At 44.4% G+C, this 23,709-nt stretch overlaps 1 protein-coding gene and 1 long non-coding RNA gene across 3 annotated transcripts; one reads left to right on the forward strand and one right to left on the reverse strand.

Moving 5' to 3' along the window:
- Positions 1 to 145: 145 nt before the first annotated feature.
- LOC128831839 (uncharacterized) lies at positions 146 to 16,783 on the reverse strand. Its single transcript, XR_008443855.1, has 3 exons — positions 16,339 to 16,783; positions 4,506 to 4,617; positions 146 to 2,756 (listed from the first exon to the last, which is right to left on the reverse strand). It is a non-coding gene; the product is annotated as an uncharacterized LOC128831839 (long non-coding RNA).
- Positions 15,592 to 23,460, forward strand: LRATD2 (LRAT domain containing 2). 2 transcript variants are annotated; one of them, XM_054018636.1, is made up of 2 exons: positions 15,592 to 15,900; positions 16,798 to 23,460. In XM_054018636.1, exon 2 carries the CDS (start codon positions 16,803 to 16,805, stop codon positions 17,691 to 17,693), a length of 891 nt encoding a protein of 296 aa, XP_053874611.1. In that variant the 5' UTR covers positions 15,592 to 15,900; positions 16,798 to 16,802; the 3' UTR covers positions 17,694 to 23,460. The 2 variants fall into 2 exon arrangements, with proteins under 2 accessions (XP_053874611.1, XP_053874612.1); XM_054018637.1 differs by lacking the exon at positions 15,592 to 15,900 and adding an exon at positions 16,087 to 16,131.
- Positions 23,461 to 23,709: the final 249 nt, after the last annotated feature.

Consider the following 23,709-nt stretch of genomic DNA (forward strand, 5'->3'; position numbering starts at 1 on the left):
TGGTCAGGTCCTCTCAGAGGTCCAGAGAGGCCTGGGCCACTTCCAGCTTTTGTGGCCCCTAGCCATAATAAAAATTTAAAATGACGACACATGAAAACAAAATAAGGCACCCAAAAAAGAGTGAGACATAATTTTAATTTTTTTTTATTTAACAAATGCTTTTATAGCCTTTTTCTGTGCAAATCAATACACTAATTATTGAGGAAAAAATCTAGCTTTTGTGCAATGTCACAGCTGATATTAAGCATGGCGAGCCCATTCAAACGCTGTTGTCCCATTGTTGAACAGTGATAGTTCTTTACCTGCTTCAACACGTTGAAGGTGCGTTCACCTGAAGCCACTGATGCAGGCAAACTGACAAAAATACGCAGTGCAATTGTGATATTAGGAAACACCCCAGAGAGTCCAAGTTTGAGTATTTCTTGAAGCAATTCCTTTGGCTTGCAATCCAATTTAAAGTTCGTCAAATATATTCGTTTGAGGAAGATGACCTCGTCACTGAGATCTTTTGAGATTTCTTTGTTGTACTGTTGCTGAAATTGTTCAGCTGCAGAAAGCAGATCTTCATTACTCAGTCTGTTGAACTGCCAAAGACACCCCAAAAGGGTACAAATTAGTCTCAGTGACTCAAATCGACATGTAAGACCTGATTGAATAGAGTCAATGAAGACAAGGAAGACACTGACCCTATAATGCTGCTCGGCATCGGATTCAGTAGATAAGTTGCAATTGGTGGAGAACTCAGATGAAATTCCAATATTCTGTGCTACTAATTTGGACTCAGTCAGGATCGCATCCCATTGTTCACGAATCTGTTGAATGTCATTGATAAGACTTTCAATGTTATCCCTCTCAACATCAAGTGTAGCATTGTGTGCTTCAATTACCAGATTAGTTTGGTGGATCATTGTAAGTAGCTTCATCCACAAAGATGACATCAGAATTCATTCAAATTTGGACATGTGCTTCTGAATAGACTGAAGTTCAGTTCGAGCCTGTGCAGTGAGATTGAGAGATTCAAGCTCATTTAAAGCCTTTCTCACTGAATTCAAATGCTGCGCAACTGGTTGAATACCATCAATCCATGCAGACCATCTAGTTTTGGACATCCCATGCAGTGAAACAGGAAGATATTGCTTCAGAATTCCCCACCTTTGGGGACTGCTACTGAAGAGATGGTACATTTGTTGAACAGTTCCAAAGTAAGTAATTGCCTCCTCGCATGATTCAGCACAGTCAACACCTACAAGGTTTAGTGTGTGGTTTCCACAGCTGGAGAAAATACAGTTTGAATTATGCTCAAGCAGAACTGCTTGTATACCTTTGTACTTCCCAACCATATTAGATCCATTGTCATAGGCTTGACCAATGCAGACTTGAAAATCTAACTTAAAACCTTCTAGAATTGCTAGTACTCAAGCAGCAATTTCTTTTCCAGTTTTTCTCATGAAATTATCAAAGAAAATAAACCTTTCCTCAATTGAAAATATTGAGCTGTCTACAATCTTAACATATTGAATAGCCATAGCCGTCTGTTCCTTGTGAGAACAATCTGGAGTGGCATCAACAATGATTGAAAAATACTTGGCATTTCGAATCTCATCAAGAATTGTTGTTTGTATGAATGACCCACGTAACTCAATAAACTCGTTTTGTATGCGTGTAGAGAGATAATGGACTTGCATGCACTTTTGACTCTCTTGCGATTCTCAAACACATTTAACATGCTCTGATAAACGTGGGTCATATTTGCTGAGGAGCTCAACTATGCCTAGAAAGTTTCCATTTGCACGATCACCAATATGTTGACTGGAACCAAAGAAAGCCAATCCCCGCTCAGGAAGAAAAAGGATGACATTCAGGATGCACTCAAGAAGTTTTTTCCAGTTATTAGTTTCTGTAGAGAGTTCAGTCAAGAGTAAATTCTCAACTGAACTTTCAGCTAATGCTGCCCTACTGGCTGATTTCTATGCAACATAGTTTTCTTTGTGTGACGTTGAACTCTCATGTGAAGGTATTTGGTCTTTCAACTTCCTCCAACCTCTGTTGATGCTCCATCCTGATTGATCAGAGAGAACTGATGCATTTGCAGCACTTTTGTTCAAAACGAAGCAGGATGCACAGTACAGAGATTGTTGTTCTGTACTCCAACATAACCAGTCTCTTGTGCAGGTCTCACCATTTGGAAGAGTTTTTGTCAGCAGACGAGTAGGTAAAGCATGATTATCAGCATCTTGTGGAATGTTACTTGGAATTTCAAAACAACTAATTTGAAGAAAAGATTGTATTTGGGCAGCATTGGTCTTGTCAATAATTCCAATGTCAGTCACAGTCACACCTGTAGTACTCATGAATTGCTCTTGCTGCGTAAGATCTACATCTTCCTGTTGCTGTTGAGTTTCTTGACCATACACTGGATCTTCTGTTGCATCTGTTACTATTGGCACATCTTCTTGACTACTGTCCTCATGTTCAGGTATCGGCATTGAAAAATCACCTGTTGCAGTTGCGGCGTTTTCATTATCTGTAGCATTGTTTGTTGGGGAAGGTATGTTTTCTAGTGGTTTGAGAAATGAAGTTATTGGCTTTGAGCTCTTAGCTGCTGCTTCACTCAGTTGTTTTCGCCGTCTCCTCTTCATAGTGATCTAGCTGGTCAGTATGTAGCCTAGCCACACTTGAAATATTTTGCTGTAAATAAGCAGCTTATCTACACTTGAAATCTTTTGCTGTAAACATGTACACAAATGCTGAAAAGACTTAAAATGAAGGAATACTAATTAGGAACACAAAATGAAACAGTCAGACAGGATATTATCCTTATCACTGAATCAAAACTCAAGCATGCAAGGTATAATATAACAGGCTGAGCTGAAGACAAAGGGATGACATATATATATGTATAGTAAACACAGACACGGATACAGAGGAATAACATCCAAAAATTTCAAACATGTGTCCTCATGAAATTCACTGTACAAGATTGTCCTCACAAATGTTCACCTTGAATCTGGGCCTATAGACTACAAAAGCCTATGATGATGGCCAAGCTACCAAGCTAGGGCTCAACCAACCACCCAGTCACTACTTTTAGCTACCATATGAAGATAAATATGAGGAATTCTCACACATAAATAATTCCTTAGTCAACTAGAGGTAAAACTATAAAGACACTAAAATGTAACAATTCTCTACCTTTCAACACGCACTTGATCCAGCACCAGCCACTAGTAGTGGTTTGTTTATATAATCAGCTGATCTGAGAGGACACGTTCCTCACGGTCTAATCTTGTGCCATGAGAACTGATATATTTTTATTAATATTTATGAACATTTTTAATTCTTTAATATAACAAAATCTATATCAGTTAACAAAAACATTATAAAAAGTGGCCGCTGGTACCGGCCGGTACTGCTGATGTTAAAGTGCTGCAGGGCCGCCGATGGGAGGGCGCAAAAGGGGCAGTGACGTTAAAGCGCTGCCGCGACAAAGGACCCTGCTTAAAGCACTGCTGCAGCAGCGCTTTAACGTCGTTGCCCCTTTTGCCCCCCCCCCCCACTGGGCACCAACGGGGGGTGCAAAAGGAGCAGATGCCCCAGGGCTGGAGATTTAAAAGGGCCTGCGGCTCCGGCTGCTGCCGCCGCTACCGTGACAATGGCCAGAGCCCCGGGCCATTTAAATCGCTGCTGGAGCCCCGGGTGACGTGGGCCAGGCAGCGCAGATGGGCTGGCTGGGGGACACTGACCCCCAACCCCGCCCCTTCCTCCCAAGGCCCCGCCCCTTCCAGGGGGGCCTGAGACGGCCCCATACCAGTAAGACTTCAATTTTACTTTCACCCCTGGCTAGGCGTTGGGTGCCAAATTCACTTGGGCTCTTTACTGATAAGTTATTTTCATACCTAGTGCAACACACTAAGTAGCAAGTACCAAGGGACATGTACGCACGTCACCAAGATGGGAGGGGAGCAAAATGGGGTGGAGAAACCATTATACATGTAGACATGAAAAGCCAGGGGTTGGATTGGACCAGTCTGCAGCAGCTCAGGGAGCCATCATTACAGCATTGAAGGCCGCCATCATGTACTCCAGAACCTATGTTTTAATTTAAAAATTAAAAGCCTCTTCTGATCCTTGTGGTTGCAAAGCCTCTTCTGATCCTTGTGGTTGCAAAGAAAACCTTCCAAACTTGAACTTCAGCAGTGATGTTTGCCTGAGAAATGAGCATCTGATGAAGATCTGCACAACCTGCTGTGAGCAACATCTCTTGTTGGTGGCACAAATGAGCAGAGCTTGGGAAAATACTGCATTTATTTGTTTCCAGTCTGACCCCTTGGGGGAGCAGTACCACCACAAGATGCTCCACCCAGCCCGTAGGACCACCGGAACCCCTCTAGATTCCAGTATAAAAACCTAGTGGTTGGAGCTCTGCAGATCCAGAGAGGTTCCAGAATCAAGAAAGGACAATATCCTGATGGGTATGCCTGCTTCCGGTGACATCATTTCCTTACCTCCAACCCTTTCAGGGACTATCCAGGTGTATTGCCCCTTCTGATGCAAGAACCCCGTGAGGATGATCCAGGAGCAGACACAAGTGGCCAGGCCACGGAACCATGCCTGAGGCTGGAACAAACAAGAAAACACAGGTTTGTCACATGCATGGCTCTAATCTCTGTCAGGTCTCTGAAGATCCAAGCCACTCCTAAAATCTTTGTGTGTTCAGGCAGAAGAACGCTCTTCCCATTTCACTGAAGGCCAGGACCATCCCACGGACAGAACAATACAAAGGAAACTGCTCCTGATCTCACTCCCACTGGAGTCAATAGGAATATTCCTATTGCGCTCAATGAGATCAGTTTTTCTACGAGCAGGGACAATATGGTGCTAATATGTCATGCACACTAACGGTGAGGTTTAATAGTGTTGGGTGGCAGTTAACTGAAATGAACTTTAGGTAATGATCCAAGACGTAACAATTTGGAGGTAGGAGAGGAGAAGAAGGAAACAGAGCATACAGTACAGAAAAGGGGTTTAACAATAGCTGATATACTCATATGTGACATCAATATCTTGGCTCAGTAGCCATGGATATCATAAAACCACCATGTACAATTAGACACAATCTGTGATCTGTATTTCATTATACGTCCAGAACGAACACAGCATGGTTATGAAATTAATTCTCCTGCCTTAGAGACTGCATAGCCTTTCCAGGGTAAGGCTGAGGTTGCTGTCTTGTGACAGCAAAAATCTTCTGTTTTCTGCCTGGTTTTTATAATCTTGCCAGCATTGAGTTAATTAGTTTGATTTTGTTTTTGTATATGGCATTAGCCTTGTGGGGGAAAATAAAACCAAACAAGAAATGAAACAGTTTAGTACATGCATAAAAACACGTAAAATGGGATGTAAACCCATAAATCTGATCAGTGTGCATATCTGGATATTTTATTAATTAAAAGATAAATGAAATAAATCACATTTTAAATTGAGCTCCACATTGTAGCTGTTTTGACCATGTGTGTTTAGAACAGGTTGCAGAGGGTCTTCAGTTAATTTTTAGTTTTCACTTTAGTTACAAATTTAAAAGTGTGCATGGGGGGGAAGGGTGGAGGGTTGGGCCATGGGCAGTAAAAAAAAAAAAAAAAACCCAAATCACCACGTTGTTAAAAATCACATGCAATTTCTGATCCCACTTTAAGCACAATGTTCTAAAAGCACCTTTGTTCCATTTGGCAAAAGAAAGCAATAATCCAGACGCTGGTCTTTGCTAGTAAACCAAATCCAAGGAGCAAAAAAACCTTAATCTTAGCAACAACAGGATTTGGCATTTTAGACCAGGAGCTTTGAGCAAAAAAAATAAAACAAAAAACAAAACCCCACCACATTTTGGAAAAGTTAAAACCGAAGCAATACGTTTTTTCAAAGCGTCTTTTGGGAAAAGAATGAGGGCTTTGCTCCAGCACAGGTGGATGAGCCCAGACATGTCCTGCACAATGCGGCTTCATTCAAATAGAAAATATGTCATCACCTAGTAAAGACTCTCTTTTTGCCCCTCCTGCTAGTACCAACTGCAATGGCTTACGAAAAGGACTTTATTTACGAAACTTACACTAACACACACCTTACTCTGGGAGTAGTCATAATAAGATCAACAAGAAAGGGATGGAGAATTTGGTCCTTAAGGTATGTATTTATATTGGATTTATAATACACACCTGTTGTGTGTATAGACTTATCATACACACCTATCACCAGGACGTGTATACATAGTTATTAAACAATACACAAAGGACGACATTAATTCATGTGCAGTGCACATGCAAGGTCCTATATGCCAGTTATGTTCTGGAATCTGCATTCCACCAGGGGATGAGAGCAGAGTGTCTTCGCATTGCGATTTGATGTCCATTCAGATAACCCCTCCCTCTACAGGTCCTTTCCCCATGCATCCACAGGGTTGAGCGGCTTCCCTGCCAGACAACCAGTTTACTCTTGAAGGCCTGGTGAGTAAGAAATGATGCAACTATGTTCTTAACTGATTTTACTCAGCTCTTATTGACTCAGACTCAGGATGAAGTAAAAGCCTCAGGGTCTGTTAAGCATTATTAATAGGCAGATCCAGTATGCCTATTAGGCATAAAACTATTTTCCTGGCTTTGCTAAATCTATTAGTAACCCTAAAAAAGATAAGATTTCTCTACCATGTTAAAAGCAAAAGCGAAACTGACTCTAAACAGGCCATGAACCTATCCAGTGACCCTGGGCAAGCTAACAATGAAGTGCAAAAATGTACACACCAACCTGCATTCCATTAAAGTAGATTAGTTGCATTAATAATCCAAAGTGTTATCCATGACACGTGGATGGACAGATTTACTTTGAATGCATGAGGTTGACTTCTCATCTGATTTACACTGTTGCAACCAGATTATAGTCCATGACATTTTTCTCTCGACAGCTAGTTTCTCTTGGATTTTATTGTTAAACCTTCATACTGACAGTCAGTCAGTAAATAATTACCCGCACCCCTAGCAAAATAATATTTGGCCTAACCTTGATCAGATTCTTGCAGGATCAGGAGATCATAGGTGTTAGAAAGGGAGGATACCTATTAGAGTTAGATCATTGAATTAATGCATCCTTCCAAGTGCAAGATATAGAACTTGATCTTTCATTAAAGTCAACGGGAGACTTTCCATTGCCTGTGAAAGGAGTTGGATTGGGTTCATAACCCTCGTCTGGAGGACATATGCTGATAAAATGATATTCTACTTCCTGCTTTGATGGGTTTCTTCTTACTGTCCCTTTTAAAATAAAAAAAAAAATGCACTGTAACCTAGCTTTCCATTGGAATTGTTTTGCAGGAATTCGATGCAGGCGAGATAAGAGCTGATTGTTACAAGGACTTACTGTGGTAAGCACTTTGTGTTCCCTTTGCGATGTGGGCTTGCCGCCTTCCAAAAATAAAGAGTGCGCCATTTTTCCCATAAAGAATATTTATCTTCACCCACAGCCTTGCACATTCTCTTATCTCCCCCATGTGAAACCTCAGCACAGCACTTAAATAATGGTGAAATAACAGCATACTGCAAAGAAACAGGATCTGGTGGGGAGACAGCAACTTGCCTGTGTACGGGAACTGTTTGAAATTAAACACTGCCTGCAAGTATGAACATCAAGCCCAGTCTGCAGGGTGGGGCAGCCCTTTCCCTTCCACTGTACTGTAAACTGGGGGGAAGATGCATTAGAATTCTTTCAGCTGAGAGGAGTGCCACGCACTGCCCTGCATCTCTACGCGGTGACAGCCTGTGGAGAAGGATGAACTGCAATGGCTAGAGGGCTTCCCTGCAGCTGCTGATGCGCTAGTGTCAGACTCCTGTCTGGCAGACAGCGCTCAAAAGTAAAAGAAAAAAAAGAGAGAGAGAGAAATGAATGATAGCGTCTCCCTCACTCTCCTGCCCCCTTCCTCCACTTGGAATCAATTCACATCACCAGGCAAAAGAACATCTGTCTTCGGGAAGGAGAACGTGTACAGTTGTCAGTTCTAACAGGTATTAAAATCATTATTATGAGCACACACATCATTATCCGCAGAGTACTTTGTAAATCCAATCCTGCAGAGCCATCAGGCAGGCCAGCAGTTTCCTCTACAGTAGAGTCTACCAGGGATATGATTTTCATCTAACAAGTTCCCACGGCTGGAGGAATATCCATCTGCACCCGCCACTGCTCCCTGAAGTGCATGCTGCAAGAGTTTACCGTGAGAAATGGATAATACAGTTGCTCGCTTGAGTCTCGTGCTGTTTCCCCATCACGTGCCCTCTTGAAAGGGATAGTAATTGTTTAACACAGCAGCCATAGCGCACAGCGCCTTGTATCAGAAAGTGAGCTGATTGTCTCCAGACTCGAGCTTAACTGAGGTAGAAAATTGTCATTAGTTAGTTGCAGTGATGAGTGAATCCTCCCAAGCGACATGGGGTGGCTTGTCCTAGTTAGTCACCTGCGGTGTCGGAGCGTACGGCACCACTGCTAGCGAGCTGCAGACTCAGTGATGGTTCCAGCCCCACAGGAGTATGCATGAATGGGTTGCATTTGTCCTATATGTTGGCACTGGTGGCCAGGACCACATACTACTGGAGATGGGCCTGAATAAAGATTCAAAGACCTCCCTGAATACAGTGGAAGCTAGTGGGCTGATCCAAATTCTGAGGCTCCCATCTCTGGAACAGGCTGCACCTAGGAGTTCTTCTACCTATCTATGGAACATTTATGGGCCCCATTACCATGATATCTGAGCACATCGCCATCTTAAATGTGTTTATTTTTCCTCACAACACCCCTCTGAGGTAAGGGAAGTGCTCTTCTTCTCATCTGACAGATGGGAATCTGCGACACAGAGGGCTAGATCCTCAAAGGGACTTAGGCTCTGCATTGCACCACCTAACCACAAGGGCCACTGTTGCCTAGTGGAATCTTCAGCCCCGAGTTAGATGCTCTGGCTCCCTATGCAATGCATGGGCTGAGATAAGCACCTAAGAAAGGGATCCTCAGAAGCCAAGCAGAGTGGGCAGCTGCCTAACCTAGACAGGGGGGAAATGCAGAGGAAAGGGATGAGGTTTAGGGCCCAGCTCTCTTTCTCATTGATCTGAGCCTTTGGCACTGGACTGGAGTTGGGCACCTAAGCCAGTTGACCCTGGAGAAGAAGAGACAACCTCCCCCCCATCCCATTCAATTCCATTATAGCCAGTGGTTCTGGGACAGGGACTTGAACACAGATCTCCCACCTCCCAGGACAGTGCCCTAACTACCTGGCTACAGCTGTCTCAGTTACTCCTGTTTAAACTGTTCCACTTTGTATTAAATAATTAAACAGTCATTGGGCCTGAGAGCGAAAGTGAGAGATTTCATGCTATAGCCCTTGGCATTTGAGAGACTCAGGCTCAAGTCCCTGCTCCACTAAGTATTTAGTTATTGGTACAAACTAGAACAGCTTCAACAGGAAGGACTAATCAGAGCCCACTAATAGCCTAGTAGTTGGGGCTGGGAGGTGACAGCAGGCTCTGAAGCAGAGTCTCCTAGATGAGTGTCCCAACCACTGGCCTATTCTGGGGACACACACACCTCAGCCTGAAAAACAAATTCCCAACCTGCTTGTCCCAGCTGCCTTTTGTGCAAGGTCCGATCCAGTGTGTGTATTGGGTCTGGCCCTGCTGGGGAGATAGGCGGGGAATGCTTCATTTGATAATTCTGCTGCAGCGTGAGTGGGGGCTCCACGCAGCTCATCACCTGTGGGGTGGCATGAGGGCTGAGGCAGCTTTGTGCATGACCACCGGCAGAAAGTCAGGTGCCTTGGGGACTAAGCGCCTACAGGGCTGGGAACTGCTTTTGAGCATGTCAGTGGTGCCTAAATATTGGACTTAGGCACCTAAATAGGCAGTAAGGCACCTAGGTACCTTTGTGGATCTAGAGTCTCTGAGAGACTAAGGCCCTTGAGAATTAGGTGCCTATATACCTTTGAGGATCTGGGCCTAAGTGACTTGCCCAGGAAGTCTGTGACAGAGAAAGGAAATGAACTCAAGCCCCCAGCTTGAAAAGCACTTTAAGATCCTAGTCTGAAAATGGAGACGTATTTTCCAGAGCTAAGAGTACAAGACGAGTACAGGAACTATGTTCTATTCCTGTCTCTGCCACTGAAACCCTTTCGATCGCCGGGCAAGTCACTTCACCACTGTGTACCTTAGTTTCCCCATATTTAAAATGAGGATAATGACACTGGCTGATTTACCTGCCAGGCATGTTGTAAGGATTCATTAATAAGCTAAAGTTTAGTTAATATTTAATTGCTTTAATATTTCATGTTTAATTAGCAAGAAGGAAATGAGAGACAAGACGGCTCATTTCCTTTGCTGAATATTTTCTCTTTGGCCCCAGTCTGGGTGCAGCGGTGCTTTGATTGCTGGGTCTGTATTGAATCCCCTGCAGCTGCTAGAGAGCACAGCTATCTCACCTTGACTACACAATGAGGTGATTCAGGTGGGATTATACACTATGGAGGGAGCCCACATTCCTAAGTGCCCAGACCTCTGCTACACCCTGTATTTGAATTGCTTCATTTTCATTTGTGGCAATGCTCCAATTAATATATATATATATATATATATATCCAGTGAAGCAGCTGAGATACAACTTAGATGCTTCAGTCAAAAACTTTGTGGCTTCGGCAATCTCAGCAATTTATTTTGCCCACCCAGATCCCATATAGTCACAAATTATAATGTCAAAAGTAGTTAGCAGAGTCTTACGCTTCCAGCAGGACTTTCAGAAAAATTGATGTTCGCTGATGTGATAGACATGGCAATTAGAGGCTCCATTTGGACTGTTTTTGACTTCTATGATCTGTATCGCCTTTCCCTTTCAGATCGTCCCTGCAACAGCATAGTGGCTTATGCTGTGCTGGGTGAAGCACAAGGGGCCAGATTTTTAAAGGTATTTAGGCACCAAAATACTCAGATAAGTGCCTATGGCTAGACCAACAAAGGGATTTAGGCATCTAACTGCCACACTAGTCACCTAGGTCCGAAATGTAGCTCCTCAAAACCCTAGTCAGCTGCTACCTATCCCTAAAAGCCTGTTAAATTTCCACCAATTAAGTCCCCTAGACACCTAAAATTCTGCCAGTGGTCATGCATAATGCTGCCTAAGCCCTGACACTGCTGAGCTGGTTGGTGCCTAACTCATGGCGGGCAGCTCAAACCAGGTGTTCCCTCACCTACCTCGCCTGTGGGGCCTGAGCCAGTAGGCATTTCCAGAGGCTGCCTACCCGATCAGATCCTGGTGGTGCCCCCCACTGCTCTCACACCCTATAGCCTACTGGTTTCCACACTCACCATGGATTGTCAGCACCTGGGGTCAGGAGCGATGGAAGCTTTCTGAAAGGGGAGAGAGGGAGCCACGGGCACCTGAACCATGCCTCCCCCCCGCACTGTCCCTTTTCCCCACGCCCTTGCACCACCCCTTCCCCCAAGGCCTCACCCCCACACCGCTTCTTCCCCCAAAGCCCTACTCCCATGCTGTGCCATTGGCGAGAACTGGGCCAGATCCTCAAAAGTATATAACACGCCTAACATCCAGTGGGAGTTCAGAGCCTAAATACCTTTGAGGATCTGGCCTTACTTTTTGGAATCATGGAAGAACAATGCAGCACCATCTCTCTCTGCTCACGTGTCGACCACTTTAAGAGCCCAATCTAACTCCCACTGAAGTCAAAGGAAGGGCTCCCATTGACTTCAGCAGGCATTGGATTGGGCTCTTACGTCCAAAAGCCTGCTGCCTCTAATTCTGTGATGGTGGTGGTTTGGAAGCACGCCTGATGAATGGAGGAGGTACAGTCAGGATGTTCATGTGCCCACTGGAGCATAATTAATGTCAGTCCTCAAAGAGCGCTACTGGAAAAGAGAAATAAAACCTGCTAAATAACTTCATGCAGTGATAGTCATTGGCCAGAGGGACACCTGCAAAAACCAACAGATTTATGGACCCTCTTGCTGCTCTGGGGCCATGTCTACACTAGGAGCATTTTGCTGGTCTGGATATACCAGTATACTATACCAGCAAAGTGCGCCTAGTGTGGACACAGATTATACCAGCAAAACTGCACTTGTGCTGGTAAAATTGTTTGCACCCGGGCTTTTGGTAGCAAAGCTATGTCAGTCACATGTCACACTTCTTCACACCCAATTCACACAGCTATGATGGCCAATGTCTAGTTGTGGCCTGACATTCTGGCCTTCAAGAAAAGAACTGAAGGGATATGAATGGAAGTGATATCTCGCCTTAAAATGCATCTCCTTAAAATAATCATAATTAATAAATATTAATGTGAGACCAGATCCCCAAATCCAAATAGACCTGAACTTTGGGAGGAACTTTAAATCTGGATCCAAACCAAGATCTACATTTTTAATCTCTAGTTTCAAAGAAATGCAGGAAATGTGTGTGTAAGGTTGGAGATGGCAAACTGTTCATGCTCACCAGCAAAGCAGTGGACAAGGCACAGGGCTGGTAGGCAGAAAAACTAGGTTTTGTTTCCAGTTATGGCCCAGATTTGGTGTGTGACCTTGGGCAAGTCAATTAACCTCTTTGGGCCTCAGGATCTCAACCTATAAAATGGAGATAGGGAAACTTAACCTTCTTTGTAAAGTGCTTTGAGATCTATGACAAAGTCCTAATTATTACAAATAATTAGGGATTCTGGTTTTCAGTTTCTGCTGGGTTTCTTTAAAACAGATTTTCAGTGTTTATTTCTGGCTACATTAATGTCTTGTAAATCCATAGATAAATTATTTTTGCCAGAATTGTGTCCTGCAGCCATTCAAAGAGAAATCAATTATTTCATTAGGAATGAAATAAGGTAAAAAAACCCAGTAAAATGGAAATACATAAAGGGATGAATATACTATTAAAATGTACAGACAGGGATACGTTGTAATAAAGGAGAAAATAGGAATTAGTACATATAAACCTCAGACTTGTTTTTATGAGAATGTGTATTTAATAGACTCCAGATGTTCAGAAAAGAATATCTTGTTATGTTCGAAGGTGTAAAGCCTCTCATATGTGTACATCACCACAAGGAAATTTATCCAGTGACTGACATGTGTCTAAGCAGTCTTTCCAGTTCCTTTTGTAGTTTGGATCTTCTCCCTGTCACCCTAACTCAATAACCCATAACTTTATTCCAAACATGTTCTGAACTCCCTTTCCTTTCCACCCAACTTACCGACTCTTCTTGAGGCCTCCTGTCCTCTAATGAGATGTCAGAAATTTACTGCAGCCAAGTGTACTCACACTCACATCAAATTATCTCCCCAGTGCAACACTCTCAGCTTCCTTCGTGGTCTGATGTCTTCACTAGCTAGGTTAGCTCTCTGAATCAGATTGTAAGTTTCTTGAGGGAGATAGCACCTTGGCTCAGATCCTCAAAGGTTTTTAGGAGCCTAACGATCATTGAAATCAATGAGAGTTAGGCACCTAAATGTCTTTGAGGATCTGGCCCTTATCTTCTATGTTTCTGAAGCACCATGCACACCTGGTGTCAATAACACTAATCATGCTCCACTATCAATCCACTTTTTTCCTGTCGCCTGGATCTGTAACCCACAGGGGATGCCTTTACTACAATAACGATGCTCCCATATTAATATTTTTTTACAATCCATCTAGGATTCTCTGCCCTTCTTCTATAAAATATCAGATGCAGCAAGACTATGGATTCTGGGTGCATGCTCAGAAAGGAAACAACCTTGCAGCAAAGCGATCAAAGGGAAGAAAAAAAACAGCTGACAAGGTGCTGAAGGCTGAAGAAAACTAACAAGTGTTGGTGTGAGTTGCTGAGCCAGGTAGGAGGAGATGAGCGCAGAGCTGGATAAAGGTACGAGGTGAACAGCAATGAGTTTTGTACATCTGCACAAGTACAACCACACATGAACTGAAGCTGATTCAGATGATAAACCCTGATCCAAGTGGACATATGGCCCTTAAAATGGTACTGCCAATCCCTCAGGACCAAAAATGAATTTCTACGTAAGTGCTAGTTAAGCAAGTTACAACTGGCTGGATGCCGGCTAATAGTTTCCTGATCAGAATGGAAGAAAGTGTTTTATCTCTTTGGGTCACAGCCCTTTTACTAGGATCCTGCTTTTTCATTGTAGTATTTGTATTACCATAGTGCCTAGAGGCCTCACTCATAGACCTGGGAACATTGTGCTAGGGGTTGTACAAACAGAACAAACCCCTGGTCCCTGACCCAGAGAGCTTATCCTTGGTCATCTCCCTCCTTCCTGGATTTAGCACCTTAAAGACTAACAGATTTATTTGGGCATAAGCTTTTGCGGGTAAAAAACCTCACTTCTTCAGATGCATCTAAAGAAGTGGGTTTTTTATCCACAAAAGCTTATGCCCGAATAAATCTGTTAGTCTTTAAGGTGCCACCGGACTCCTTGTTGTTTTTGTGGATACAGACTAACACGGCTACCCCCTGATACTATTGTATTCAGGTTCTTATACAGTGCCCATCACTGTAGTAATGCAGGGCCATTTTGGTTCAGCTTATGCTCAAAACCTGAGCTGAATAGCTGGGTTTGAAAATGACAAGACAATAAAGCTCTATTCTCAGTTCCCAAATATTTCCTCTAAAAGTTCTGTATTAGATTTACCAGCATTTACCAGCAAGTCTTAAAAATAACCCCCCCACCTAATAAGAAAGCAGAATCTTGTATTACTTCCTTCAACAAGGAACTAAAAGGAATATTCCCACCAGCACTGATCATTTCTGTCTAGAAGGAAAGACCAATAATCCCCTGCACTGAAATAGACAAAGGAGTCCTGTCTTTTGAAAGTAAATATAATAATAAGAAATATGCACGGTTAGCGGTGGACTCTAACAAATCAGGTCAGCCCAGGAGAGCAGAGGTTTTCTATTTTGTTTCTTTTACAACTGTTGTTATTATTTTGGGCTGTGTCAAAACAGAAACAGTGCATGTGTGGTCTGACACCGAAGCATCTCACACTCCGTAGAGACATTCCTGAGAATACATACAGGAGCCACGAAACAGGCAGGGCTCCCTTCCAAACAGCAATCTATAGCCCATTGCAACCAGAGGTATTTATCACCATTACAGCTAAGCCCACTGGTAAAAGGGTGATCAATATTAATCTGAAGAGTAACAGATCAGCTAGAGGGGCTGGAGCGGCAGGAGCTTTTTCTTATTAAGGTGCCAGGGATCCTGCCAGCCGCACTGGGATTTCCTGTGAACCAGGAGGATAGGGAAGGAGGGTAAATCAATGTCCGGCTGCTGCGAGTTTGGTTGTCCCAGGCAAACTCCAGATCCCAGTGAGTTTCCCCCACGCGGGCAGGTTGTTCGGTGGCGCCTCGCCCTTAAAGACACAGCTTGTTCCAAACCCCACCAGCAGCCCCAGCGAGTCCCAGCCACCCGATCCAGCCCCTGCACCGCGGCCAGCCGGCGGCGGGTCACGAGTCGGCGGCCGGGGGAGCCCAGATCCCAGGGCCCGGGCACAGCGGGGTGTGCACGGGAGCGGGAGGGCAAAGGGAAAAGGCGAGCGGTCTCTTTAAATTCTGGGGGCTGAGCTCTCGCCGGGGAGTCCACAGCCGGATCTAGAATTCCTCCCCCCATCGCTCCGGCGCTTGTTGCTCAGCCCGGCTGGAGGGACACGCAGCCTGCGGCTGGCCTGGGCGCTGGGGGCGGCGGCCAGGTGAGAGTGGGAAGGGGGGGAAGGAGACATGAGCCGGCGCCACGCCTCGCCCAGCGCTAGGAGCGAGGCGGCTGCCGTCCCAGCCAGCTGGCCCTAGCCCCGCGCCCGGGGAGCAGCCGAGCCCTTCTCCGCACGGTAAGTTTCCGGGCGCCCAGGTGGAAGAGGAGGAGGAGCCGGCGGGAGGGGGGATCAGGTGCGGGCAGGCGCACCTGGCCGGGCTGCGGCTGGCGGAGGAGGGTGAATGGTGGCCGGTGGCAACGCGGGGTCTGAGCCGGGTTGGGGCAGCAAAGCCAAGCATTGCCCCTGCTTCCCCCCCCCCCCCCCCCCCCGGGTCCTGGCGGAGCAGCTCCCGGCAGTCTCCAACAGGTGGGATTGCACCTCCCCGCCCCGGCCTGGCCCCCTGCCGCCCGGCCAACAGGTGGAAATGCGAGTCGCACCCTCCCTTGCTCGTGCCACTCCCGCTAACAGGTGGCCCTGCTCCCCCTCCCGTGCGTGCCCCTGCTAGCCCCGCTCCCTGCCGCAGCAGCCTGGGGCTGCCCGCAAAGTCCGGCTCGCGCCTCCTTTGCCACTAACCCAGCCCCGGGGGGTGCCGCCGCGCTGTCCCCTGCCTTTGTCTCTGCCGAGGGACCGCACGAATCCGATCGGCCGGTGGCCCTGATCCCCTTCGCCTCGTGCCCCCTCTACGCTTAGCAAACGGAACTGCAGCGTGTTCCCGGGGGCCGCCGGGCTCTGCCGCCTTTGCAACCCGCCCCCCCAGTGCACGAAGCACAGGGATCTGCGCTTACACCCAGCCTCCTCGCTCCCGAGGGAGCAGCGTGTGTGTCCCCCTTTTGCTCTCAGAGCGATGGTCAGGGAGACACAGGCGTCACCAAAGCGGGGGAAAGACCTTACCAGTTCTGCCACTGCACTGAGAAGATCCCTGCCAGGGCAGTAAAGTTTGGGGGAGGTGGTACAGCCCTGTCTCCTTCATCCTTGCCCGCTCGCCTACTGCTGTGCCTGTTGCTGATGGCTGCATATTGCTTATGGTTGCAGTGGGCATGGGGAACCAGGTGGAGAAACTGACCCACTTAAACTACAAGGAAGTTCCCACGGCCGACCCGACAGGCATGGACAGAGACGAGGGTCCCAGGATTGGGGTGTCCTACATCTTTTCCAATGACGACGACGAGCTGGAGCAGCAGCAGCAGGACTCAGTGGCTCAGGATATGGGAGGCGAGCACCCCGCACCGCAGCCCTATGACCCTCGGTTGCAGGAGGTGGAGTGTTCGGTTTATTATCGGGATGAGTGTATCTACCAGAAGACCTTCGCTGGGGATGATACCGCACCAGATGAGAGGGATGGAGGAGGTGGGGGGCAGCTGAGCACTTACACCCCAGAGAACCTGCTGAACAGATGTAAACCAGGCGACCTGGTGGAGTTTGTGTGCCAGGCCCAGTACCCACACTGGGCAGTGTATGTTGGGGATTTTCAGGTAGTGCACCTGCATCGGCTGGAGGTGGTGAACAGCTTCCTAACCGATGCCAGCCAGGGCAGGAGAGGTCGCATTGCCAACTATTTGTACCGTTACAAGCCCCTGAGCCCGGCCACAGTGGTGCGGAATGCCCTGGAGCAGGTGGGCTGTAAGGATCGGGAGTTGAGCTGGAGGAACTCTGAGTGCTTTGCTGCCTGGTGCCGCTATGGCAAACGGGAGTTTAAAATTGGCGGGGAGCTCCGCATAGGCAAGCAGCCCTACCGGTTGCAGATCCGGCTGGGGGACAAACGCAGCCACACACTGGAATTCCAGAGCCTGGAGGATCTGATCATGGAGAAGAGGAGGAATGACCAGATCGGTAGGGCTGCTGTGATCCAGGAGCTCTCCAGCCATCTGCAAGCTGCAGAGGAGGAAGAGGAGGAGGAAGATCCAGGTGCCCAGACTGCTGCTGAGTAGCAGCATCAGCACCATCATGTTGCTTAGGCTGGGTGATGGGGATTAAAACTGAAGGCTGCGAAATTGAGCTGTTATAAGCCCTTTGGGCTGCTTCAGTGCAGCTTCATTCCAATCACATGTGAAAGGAAGGGGGAAAGCTGATTAAGTGTCTGCGCTTTAGTACTTAACTCCTTCAGTGCTTGGTAAATCTCTGACTTATTTGTAGAGGATAAAACTCGGGGAGATTCCACCACCCCCGTGTATTCCCTTCATCCCCAAACCATCAGTCCCTTGGCTGCCGGCAGGTATGGATCTTACATGGTGCTGAGTGCTTTCAGTTTCTATTGAGTTCAGTGGGAGATGAGGGCATTCAGCACCATTAAGAAGGAGCCAGCACCTTGTAGGATAAGGCCCTGTAGCTCTCAAGTGCATGACTGACCGGCCTAGCTGGGAAATTCATTTTCCCCCACCCCCTTCCCTTGTCTCCTCTCCATGTAGTTATCTTGTGGTTCCTGTTAGTATTACAGCAAGCTATTTACCTTAGTCTGCTGGTGCCAGACCTTTGTGGCTTCACACCCAACCCCCAGTCCTCAAAGGATTTAACAGATAAATCACGGTTAACTTTGTGAAATAGGGTTTGACGTGCACGGTGTCATCCTAATTAAAGTACCTTGCAGACTGGCTGGGGGAATCCCTGCCTGCCTGTTTGTGTGTGGCTTCCTTTTATGTACAGTGGGCTAAGTTGTCCTGATGGGGGTGGGAAATGACCCGAAGTGGAGGTTTGCTGTGATCAGGATTGCTGTCTATGCATTGTAATGCACTGAAACCTTTTGGGGGCCCTCTCTATCACCGGCTTAACTGCATCAGCATGCATTAGGGGGCTTGATCCTCCTCCCACTGAAGTCAATTGCAAAGTCCCCATTGACTTCTGTGGTGCAGGATTGGGCCCTATAAGCAGCTTTTTCATGTGTTTCTAGTGTGTTTGGGTGAGCTAGGGATAAATTAACCCTGGCTGGGGTGGTCTAGCATTTTGTCCAAGCCTCACCAGAGGTGGGAGCCTTTAGCCAGTATCAGCACTGCGTCAGTCTTGTTTTAAGGCTATAGTACAAATAGCACTTTGATTTGGTTGCTTAAACACTTAATCACAGGGAATAAAGCATGTCTTGAATCCCACTGCCTGGAATATGTGGGCTAGTGATTAACTGGTAAAATTCCTAGTGGTAGGGGTCAGGAGAAGTTGTACAATGTCTTTGCACCATGGTAAACAGTGCTGTAACAGGAAGTGATTGTGTGTGGGGGGCAGGGGGAGAGAAGACCAGTATAGAGGGGAAGGAAATACATTCCCTGACTGGGAAGTTATTGAAAATTCAAAGCTGGGGAAATTCTCTGTGTTCTCACACTACAAATAATTCCTTAGTGAAGAGTAACTTCAAGGTTGTGCTTTGTTTTTGTTGTGTTTTCCTGGTACATTGCTGAGCGATGTCACTAGAGAAGGAAAGAGGGAGCAGTCATTCTCCTTGTGTGATCCATCTCATGAAGGTTACTCAAGTACTGTACTCCCATCGATGAATGCATTTGCAGGAGGGCAAGGTGCTACATGTATCTAATATTACCTACCAAAGTAGCAACTCTTTTTGAACTGGATCACTTTTTTCCCTAGTCTCCAATGCCAGGTAATACCAGATCATCATGGATTCTTAATTTGTTCAGTGTATATTTTCCTCTGGACTGTTAATATAAACTTCCCTGCCCTTTTAACCACAATAGCTACGAAGCTAACTTGAGGATGAGCGAGAGTTCATTTAAATAGTGGAAATCAATATTTTAGAGTAAACACGCAGTGTAATTAAGCACTGTATTAAAATGACTCTGTTTTCCCTGCAGTTGTTTACTTCACTGCTTGCAGCATAATTCTACTTTAGTCTCTGTTTTTTTAAGATTAGGGCGAGAAACCAGTCAATCATAAATAAGCAGATACCTAACTTTGGAGTAATTAAGACTATATGAAGCAGCTTTCATGTGCATGAAAGGAACTTAAGCTCCAAATAGACTTCCATTGTTGTGACTCTTAAGTGGACAATGCAGAGAAGGGTTTCTTTTGTTTTTGCACCCTCCACCCCCTTAGAAACATTTTGTTCGTTATTGGGGGGAGGATCAACTTATGTGGTTACACACTTAAAACGCATTGTACCTTTTCCCTTAATACTTTCTATGCTTGAATTTTAGGATGTGGAATTCTTGGTTCCTACGGAGAATTTGTTAAAACATAAAGCTCCTTTAGAATGTTGTAGCTCAGGCTTTTGTACTGATGAAATCTTTCCTCAATATGCAGTTGGGTCATACTCCAGTTACTGTGATCGTTAAACAAACACGCAATGTTGCTCAAGAAGCATGAGAACTATCCATAGCTGAACTGTGATAAGGTTAACATGTGGCTATTTCTCTGTTCAGCCACCATTAACTGTTTAAGATTGTAACTGATGTATTCCTAAACAGAATGAAGGAGAGCTTCTCTGTATATCTGCTATTCTGAATAGGATAAGACAGACTTAAGATCACCTAGACCATGAATAAATGTTTAGCTATTATTCCTAGTCCTGAAATTTTGTACAGAACAAAGTTTATTCGCTATGTAATATATGTATGTAAAATAATATTTTCTTACAAATATTTTTGAAAGTTTAAAAATAATTCCATCATGAGACTCTTACATTTTGAAAGTAAGTTGTTATGCACATTATTCTGATGTCCTCTGAATGGATTTATTTTGGTCATTAGTGATCTAAAGAAGTTTCTAGGTCCTACGGGATGGAAAGTGCTGTAGATGTCAAACATTTTGTATCGAAAAGGTACTAAACTCTGTGTTTGTGAAAATGTTTTCCCCTTATGTTTGACACATCAGAACGAACGCTCAAACCTCTCTTCCTTCTTCTCAGACATTTAGTCTGTTTTATTTATAAAAACAAGACAAAAGCTGAGAACTGAGAGCAAAGCCTGTTAAGATTTACCTGAAACTATTTTGTTGTCTCATGTAGTTATTAATGCACACCTCTCCCTAGCACACAGTTTGGTACAAATCCACACACAGAGATATTGTGAATCAAGCTTGAGATGTAGCGGTAGAGCTGAGTGGAGAAGCTTACCTAATAGTCAAATATACTAGAGTATTCCTTAACTGCTACTTTTCACCTTCTTTCTTGAGTTCAGTGATGCTTATGCTGTGAAATATAGAACATACCATGTATTCTCTTTGCACCTAGAATAAATATTTGCTTGGCATTAAAACCTGCAGCTAGAGAATGGGTGTAACTGGAATACATAAATGTGACCTGCAAAGGATTTTTAAGAGGGGATTTATACTCTCTCTCCTGCTGCTTCATAATATGTGAAGAACGACTGAAAGTTTTGTTAAAGCTTTTGCTGCTTCTGCTTTCCCTTACTAAGATCAGCAAGGTCAAGTCTGCTTTTCCTGGGTAGTATTAGAGGATTGCTTTGGAAAGGGCTGGGTCACATGTGTTTTAAGATCAGTCACACCTTTGAAGGGATGTCTGTTGAATCTTTAACTTAGATATCTTTTCTCCCAACTGTTGAATAGGCAATGTTATTAAATAGATGCTAACTAGCGCAAGCAAACCAGGTTTAAGCAGGCCAGGAGTTCACAGCAGGTGAAGTAATGTAGTTACTCAGCTTTCAGTCTCCTGTGACTTTTTTTTTCCATTTGCCACAGAGTCTTCCAGGGTAAACTAGACGGGACTTTCTAGTGTTTATATTTTAAAACCAAAAACAGGAAAACACTTTTGTTCAGGCCTTTCAGGCCTTTGTTATACAACAAAGAGAAGGGAACAAAGTGAATCCCACTTCTATTTTTCTTTTGCAGGTTACATTTAAAATATAGAAAATGCAGGCCCGATCCTTCTACTGAGCTGCATTAAGGTCTTGATTTAGCAAGGGCCTTAAGCATGTACCTAATGTTGAGCTCATGAGTAGGCTCCCTTGAAATCAATCAATGCTTAAATTCCTTGCTGAATCTCAGGGCCTGCTGTCTACACTTTGACCCACAGTGGGAGGGGAGACCTGAGGCTAATGATCTGTTTAGGGATGGGAGGGGGAAGCAAGGGGGAAAAGTCCTATTGAGGGGCGTTTTAAAGAGGGAATTTTGCCCAAAGAAGGTGCTGGGGAATCAGGATCATACTGCACAGAATGGACAATTCTGCCCTCAGTTGCACCCTGAAATCAGTGGATGGCACAAGTTCAGCAGCCTGCCCCGCAACTTACAGTTGTAAATTAGAACGTTAACATTGCAGAATATCTTCCAAACTCTTCCGTCTGGTCATGTTAGAACCTTCTCTTTGCATTTTGAATACTGAAGTTAACAGACTTTTTTTAAAGCCTTTTGATCCTATAAACACTTAATCATGTATGTGAATTTACTCACATGAGTAGTCCCATTGCCACTGAGGGAACTACTCTTGAGAGGATCATTATGCGTATACTTAGTCTACTCTAAGTCTTGGCTGGACTAGGCCCCACGAATGTAAATGTGACTCCAGTTAGGAAATGCAGATGAGCTGTCTATATTTCTCCAGGCTGTCAGTGTTTTTTATGCAAATAACTTTTTTTTTTTCTTGGAAAAGGCTTAATAAAACCTCCAACTATTGCTTGATTACGTTGTTCTAAAAACATGATTTAAATAGTTACCTTCCATTAGGGAGGGAAAGAAACACACTTAGAACTATTTCAGGTTACCCATTCCTGATTCTTCTTGAGGGAAAAGTATTGATTACAGCAACGCTTCAGAAGTTCAGTCAGGCAGAGTGATGGTCTGCTTGGTTTAAAAAAATATATATATATTAGCAATTTCAGAAACTATATTTTCTTACCTGAAAAAGATATTTTCTTCAGAGTGAAAGAATCCAGACAGCGGATCTGAACTCCCAGCTATACCCAACAGTTTTGTATAAATGAAACACGTGTCTTTTCTTTTTTTATAGTATTCAGATTTAATTTCAATGTTTTGTTTCAGTACTAAAATAGGTAACAGATTGGAATAAATTTCTCCCAGTAAGATGAAACTTTAAATGTGGAAGTTTTTTAGTCTTTATGGAAAAACTTGTCCCTGGTGCATGTGAGCTTTGTTTGTCAGATGCTTTGCCACCTGTGCTTTTTGACAATTAGCTGCACCAACCATAATTATTACAGCCATGTGGGAACAAATATTTTTTGAAAGCAGAATTTTAATTTTATATGAAAGATCAGCTATGAAAAATTAAGTAATTGTAGGGAATTGCATAATTTCTAAATGCAGTTTCTTATTCTTAAAGGAATCTACTGCATCACTTACGTACTTTTGTTGAATCAACCAGTCTTATGAACTGAAGTGCAGTGAAAAATCTGATGAGGTCACATCACTGCTGAATAGTTTTATGCTATTAAAACCACAGACTTACTTGTAAATTAAAAAAAAAAAAAAAAAATCAGGGTAACTTCAAACATCAGTGGTCCAGACAATTCTTTTCCATTAATGTTGAATTAGAAGTTCTCTCTCTGCACATACCTGAAGTTTTTATTTAACATTGCAACACTCCATGAAATCATTACAATAACAAGTGTAATCGCAAAGTGATTTTTTCCCCCCCTCCATGAGCAGTCTCTTGTCAGTAAATGTTGAATTGTTAGTGCTAATATCACTTCTTTTCCTGAGAAAGAAGTACAGACTCCTGATTGTACCATTTCCTTCAAAATGAAGGGCATTGCATAGTAACTGAAATGAAATAAAAAATTTATAATATCTTTCAAAATCTCTTCCTTATTTGAACTATATTTGTTTCCTCTTGCTTGTTTGGGAAATTGTTGTGATCTCTCTCAAAGTGGATGTAGCTGGTATAAAACTTGACAATCCAGATGCCTTTAGATTTCAGCTAGAAATCAAACCACCCTTGGTCACACTGTAGGTCTGAGGGAGAGAAGAGCGTTCTCTATATAGGGCCGAATCCCTCAGTTGGTCTAATTGCCTGTGACTCCATTGAATCTGAGGATC

The sequence above is a fragment of the Malaclemys terrapin genome, chromosome 2 (genome assembly GCF_027887155.1).
Source record: "Malaclemys terrapin pileata isolate rMalTer1 chromosome 2, rMalTer1.hap1, whole genome shotgun sequence".
NCBI classification, from domain to species: Eukaryota; Metazoa; Chordata; order Testudines; family Emydidae; genus Malaclemys; species Malaclemys terrapin.